At 38.7% G+C, this 6,011-nt stretch overlaps 1 protein-coding gene across 12 annotated transcripts in view; it reads left to right on the forward strand.

The window, feature by feature from the left end:
• The window catches only part of lrrfip2 (leucine rich repeat (in FLII) interacting protein 2), a 44,894-nt gene that overhangs the window by 37,490 nt on the left and 1,393 nt on the right, over positions 1-6,011 (forward strand). For 8 of the 12 annotated variants that reach the window (XM_061910736.1, XM_061910737.1, XM_061910741.1 and 5 more), the window contains 5 exons: positions 683-784; positions 1,088-1,220; positions 5,103-5,273; positions 5,346-5,425; positions 5,504-5,608. In XM_061910736.1, the coding sequence (XP_061766720.1) occupies positions 683-784; positions 1,088-1,220; positions 5,103-5,273; positions 5,346-5,425; positions 5,504-5,608 (591 nt within the window). The remainder of the gene's footprint in view (positions 1-682; positions 785-1,087; positions 1,221-5,102; positions 5,274-5,345; positions 5,426-5,503; positions 5,609-6,011) is intronic. The other 4 variants (XM_061910739.1, XM_061910742.1, XM_061910747.1 and 1 more) reach the window with 1 other exon arrangement.

The following is a 6,011-nucleotide window of genomic DNA, read 5'->3' on the forward strand; positions in this document are numbered from 1 at the left end:
TCACTCATTGTTTTCGCAGTTTTATGCATTTATGTGTATGAAATATAGAAATTGTAATTTTGGAGAGAGAAGTCGCAATTAGGTTTTTTCTCAAAATCGTGCAGCCCTAGAAACCACACTGGTCTTTTGTCTTTCATGCTCTCTGTGTAATGGACCGTTTTGTCATAGACTAGCAAACATCTGGACCCAACCACACTCACATGTTATGTAGCACTTGGTGCATGTCACTATAACAAGGTTTTTAGATGACTTTTACAGCTGACAGTGAAAACCTTTGTGTTCTGTGTTATTGCTGTTGACACACCGCTGAATAATAGTAGTTGTCTTATGTAAACTAACACAATGTTTTGCTAGTGCAAATGAGAGGTCACTATAATCTGGCATGATGTGAACACTTGAATCAGTTTGACAGGCCATGAAAGTTTGGTGTTTCCCTCCTTACAGACTTTGGTCATACTTCCCTTTTTTTTGCTGTCTCTATAACTTTCCCCAGTATTTTCCTCTACTGTGAATGCATCTGTAATCTTCTGTATTTTTCCTGTCTACATTCTCACTGTTGGCTTGGCATGCACAGTGCATGTTTGTGCATGATGCACTACAGCACGTGCTGTTGCATGTCTGTCCACTCTCCCAACTTTTCTGCCTCTTGTCCATTCTTGTCTTCTCTCGTCTGTGCGGCCAGGCCCTAGAGAGGCAGAAAGAGTACTTTGATTGCATTAGGAATGAAAGAGACGAGCTCAGAGATGAGCTTGCTGACCTCAAGGGGAAGGCCAAGCCAGTAGAGGTAGGTCGTCCTACAACCTGGTGAAAAATGCAGCACAGTAACATAAGTTGCTGGTCATAATGATATTTTATGTGATTAAAAATTCCTAGGTGTTATGTGTTAGAGGTATTGCTATAAATCACCACTAGAGCTGTTTTAATAGCTTCAGTCTTTAATGGTGGAATATTTAAAAAACATGTAATTGTTTTCTCTGTCATTGCTATATAATTACAAAGAGACTGAGTTTAGATGGGCACAGAATAGTCTTTATGGGGCTACAAAATAAAAGAGACAATTGTCCTCACGCTCCTTAATTCCTGACAGAAACATGGGCTGGTCATCATCCCAGACGGCACACCAAACGGAGATATCAACCATGACCCTTTGTCCTCAGGGATCACTGTGGTCTCACAGGAGGCTGCTCAGGTGCTGGAGTCTGCAGGAGAGGGTCCGCTCGGTGAGTCCCATTAATGTTCTTTTAATGACACAGCCTTGTCACTGTTGAATTCAATTATTGATGCCCAGAGCTCGCCATGACGGACAAATCCAATTGACTTATGAGGTAGAACAAATTATCTTCCTAGACTGTTACGCAAGTTAGGATTTAGTGCAAGTCAAACTTTATATCTCAATGAACACTTAAGTCACTCCCATTGTACATATAAAATGCGGTATAATAAATATTCAATGAAATAATAAAAGGTGGAGGAAGTAAAAACCATGCCGTAAGACCATAAGGCTGATTAGTTATCAATGTGTATTTCATAGGAGAATGTTCAAGATACCATCTTTATTCAATGTCGATTTCTCCACTGTGGGTTTTATAATGTCTAACTCCACTTTTTGTTTTGTGCGCTGCTCCAGAAGAGATCCATGGAAGATATAATGACGTGTAAAAAGTGAACTACAAACCCCGTTTCCATAAGAGTTGGGAAATTGTGTTGGATGTAAATATAAATGGAATACAATGATTTGCAAATCCTTTTCAACCCATATTCAATTGAATGCACTACAAAGACAAGGTATTTGATGTTCAAATTAATAAAATTTATTTTTTTCTGCAAATAATAATTACCGGTAACTTAGAATTTCATGGCTGCAACACGTGCCAAAGTAGTTGGGTAAGGGCATGTTCATCACTGTGTTACATCAACTTTTCTTTTAACAACACTCAATAAATGTTTGGGAACTGAGGAAACTAATTGTTGAAGCTTTGAAAGTGGAATTCTTTTTCATTCTTGTTTTATGTAGAACTTTAGTCGTTCAACATTCCGGGGTCTCCGCTGTCGTATTTTGCGCTTCATAATGCGCCACACATTTTTGATGGGAGACAGGTCTGGACTGCAGGCGGGCCAGGAAAGTATCCGCACTCTTTTACTACGAAACCAGGCTGTTGTAACACGTGGCTTGCCATTGTCTTGCTAAAATAAGCAGGGACGTCCATGATAACGTTGCTTGGATGACAACATATGTTGCTCCAAAACCTGTATGGACCATTCAGCATTAATGGTTCCTTCACAGATGTGTAAGTTACCCATACCTTGGGCACTTATACACCTCCATGCCATCACAGTTGCTGGCTTTTGAACTTTGCACCTATAACAATTCGGATGTTTATTTTCCTCTTTGTTCCGGAGGACACCACGTCCACAGTTTCCAAATATAATTTTAAATGTGGACTTGTCAGACCACAGAACACTTTTCCACTTTGCATCGGTCCATCTTAGATGAGCTCGGGCCCAGCGAAACCAGCGGCGTTCCTTGGTGTTGTTGACAAATGAGTTTTGCTTTGCATTGCAGAGTTTTAACTTGCACTTATAGACGTATCAACCAACTGTAGTTACTGACAGTGGTTTTATGAAATGTTCCTGAGCCCATGTGGTGATATCCTTTACACACTAATGGCGGTTTTTGATGCAGTACCACCTGAGGGATCAAGGGTCTGTAATATCATCGCTTACGTGCAGTGATTCCTCCAGATTCTCTGAACCTTTTGATGATTTTACAGACCGTAGATGGTAAAATGCCTAAATTCCTTGCAATAGCTCGTTGAGAAATGTTTTTCAAAAACTGTTTGCTTACAAATTGGTGACCCTTGCCCCATCCTTATTTGTGAATTACTTAGCATTTCATGGAAGCTGCTTTTATACCCAGTCTGCTCTCCTGTGTGATGTTCCAAATAAGTGTTTGATGATTATTTCTCAACTTTATCAGTATTTATTGCCACCTTTTCCAACTTCTTTGTCACGTGTTGCTGGCATCAAATTCTAAAGTTAATGATTATTTGCAAAAAAAAATGTTTATTAGTTTGAAAATCAAATACGTTGTCTTTGTAGCATATTCAACTTAATATGGGTTGAAAATTATCTGCAAATCCTTGTATTCCGTTTATAATTATATCTAACACAATTTCCCAACTCTTATGGAAATGGGGTTTGTAATAAGTGATGTTATTCCTTCTCTTTGTAGCTGTAGGCCACACTGTATTCTTGTGCTACGGTAAATTTTATATTTTACTTAACATTTATTTATTAATTCTTCCTCTATTAATGGTGTTAATAGTTTGCAAGTGAATGTAGTGCTTACAGACCAAAGTAAAGTTTTTAGTTAATTTGTGGGAGTGTGTATCTACTAAACGTTGTATACCAAGGACCGCCGTAATAATAAATACTCAAGGCTGCGATGCAGCTGGTCAGTCAATGGTCTGACAGATTTATCATCGCCTTATACTTTAAATAGGAACTGCCGTTTTTAGGAAATGTAGCATATAATTCACAATCCTTATGAGGGACAGGAACACGTTTGTTTTTTTAAGCATTCTAACTCTTAAATAAACGTATATAAGTCTGTTTACAATGGAGCCAAGATGTCATTGCATCTACTCCAACCATAAAACCCAATAAATAACCATCCAAAAAGCCTCAACAATATTGCATTTACATTTGGTGACCTGAATATTAACCTAGTAATAGCAATATTGTTATTATAAGCGCAACATTAAGGACCTACATTTTGCAACGCATTGATCAGAGAGGCAGCTTCCTTATGTTGCTGTAATGACATAATCAGCGGGTGAGCTGCTCTGTCGCCTCGGAGCTCATGAAAGTTTATTCTAGATTATAAATCTGTCTGTCACCTTGATAGTAAAAAATGTGGACTCAAACTGAAAAGTTGGTCAACTTTGGCGGCCAATTTAGACCCGGAAATAGTGGAAAAGACCTGTAGACGCTCGGTTCCACCCCCTTTTTTTCTTTGCGAGGATCATGAGTCATTTGTCATCTTAACGGGAATATAACAACATCCTAACAGTCACCATCCCTAGTGACAGCAGACATTGTTCAGTAAGTGATGTTGAATTATGTTTGTTGGTTCTCATGAAGTCTGCAGTGAGTCAGTGATTCAGTTGAAGGTAAAAGCAAATGTTGTAATGAGTTTGTGAAATTAATGCACTACTGTATGCCTCCATCCATCCTTTTACTACCGCTTGTCCCTTTAGGAGTTGCCTAAAATGAGCAAAATATGCAAATGTTACATGTTATTAATAATGTGTCTGTTACTACATTACATGTATACATACAGCATATAAATAAATCATTGATGGAAGGGTTTGGATGTTTTTTAAGCACTTTTTAGGCAGAATAGAGCGATTCCCATTTTCTCCATTGTAAGCTGACTTTTGTTCGCATTCATTCATGAATGAGAAAGCATAAAAAAATAAAAATGGGTTCTTGTCTTACATAGGAATTGTGAATGATAGGCACAATTCCAAAAAAAGAGCATCTCCCCTTTAAGTGCTGACAAGTATACAAGGCTGGACAGTACAACAAAAAAAACAGCTGTGTGTAAAAAAAAAGTGTTTACAACCACTTGGTGCGAGTTACGTAAAAGACCAGTGCAGTGAAATATTTGTGGTTGTCCTGCCTGTGTCAACAACGTGTTGCATGAATTTGAGGGCTGTGCTTCCATATACCATCCACAGTAATACCAGTTTCATTTAAAAGCAGACAAGTTCTGGGGCGCACACACATTATGAGCCCAAACATGACCTGAAAAAATGGCAACTATGGATGTATACTAATATGCTTATATTGTGTTTTTATCTAACGCAAAAAGAGATGGTCACTTGTGCAAAACCTTTGTTTTTTTTGCTAGCTTGCATGTCGTGTACTGAATGATTCATTATTGCGACTTCACACCTGCGACATCTGCTCTGATTCCCTTGACAACAGAGCCAGCACTATTTTGTAGTTTAACTGTTTACCTTTATGGTGCTGTGCCAAAAAGGGCTTTAGCTTAGCTCCTACCAGATTACTCATATCTGTGTATTTCTTCTATCTAGATGTAAGGCTACGGAAGTTAGCGGAGGAGAAAGATGAGCTGTTGTCTCAGATCAGGAAGTTGAAGAATCAGCTGGAGGAGGAGAGGCAGAAACACTCAAAGGTGGACAGCATGTTCACAGACGGGGAGAAAATGGAGAACGGTACAGACCTGCACTTCATTGAGATGCAGAGTAAGTTGACTTTTCTATTAGGAATTTAAATGCATATTTTTCATACATGTCAAAAACTGTTTCCGTCTTCAGGAGACACTAATAGACAGATTAGCGAATATAAATTCAAGCTATCCAAGGCAGAACAGGAAATGGCGACGATGGAACAAAATGTAAGTAACGACTTGATTGCTGATTCTCAAAAAAGGAAACTTAAATAACCAATCATCACTTATCTGCTGGCCTGACAGATAAACAGACTTGAAGGCCAAGTGTCCAGATACAAGACATCAGCTGACAACGCTGAGAAAATAGAAGATGAGCTCAAAGCAGAAAAGCGCAAACTCCAGAGGGAGGTATGTACTCCGTTTGACTTCATCCTGTGAATTTAGGGATGTCCAAAGGTTCAACCATCAACATGTGAAACCTGTCGAGCGGCAGCGGCTATTAACACCTGCAGGAAGACACCCAACTAGTTGGAATGCAGACGTTCTGACACTTAACTCAAATCACTTTCATATGTAATAGCTCCATGCAGTAAAACGCGGCTACACAATTCTTGAAAAATATTTTTTAGATTAGAGGTCAAGGTTCTCTGCGATTGTTTTTTTGTTCAGTTATGTTCTGGTTTATGTTTTAAAGCAGTCACACTGATTAATATTAATAAATAATAAAACATTGATTCCCTGGCCATATTGTATGTACTCAAGAAGAAAAACAACATGGCTCACTCACTAGGCCAGGGGTCGGCAACCCAAA

Source organism: Nerophis ophidion, linkage group LG09, assembly GCF_033978795.1.
Source record: "Nerophis ophidion isolate RoL-2023_Sa linkage group LG09, RoL_Noph_v1.0, whole genome shotgun sequence".
Taxonomy (NCBI): Eukaryota; Metazoa; Chordata; class Actinopteri; order Syngnathiformes; family Syngnathidae; genus Nerophis; species Nerophis ophidion.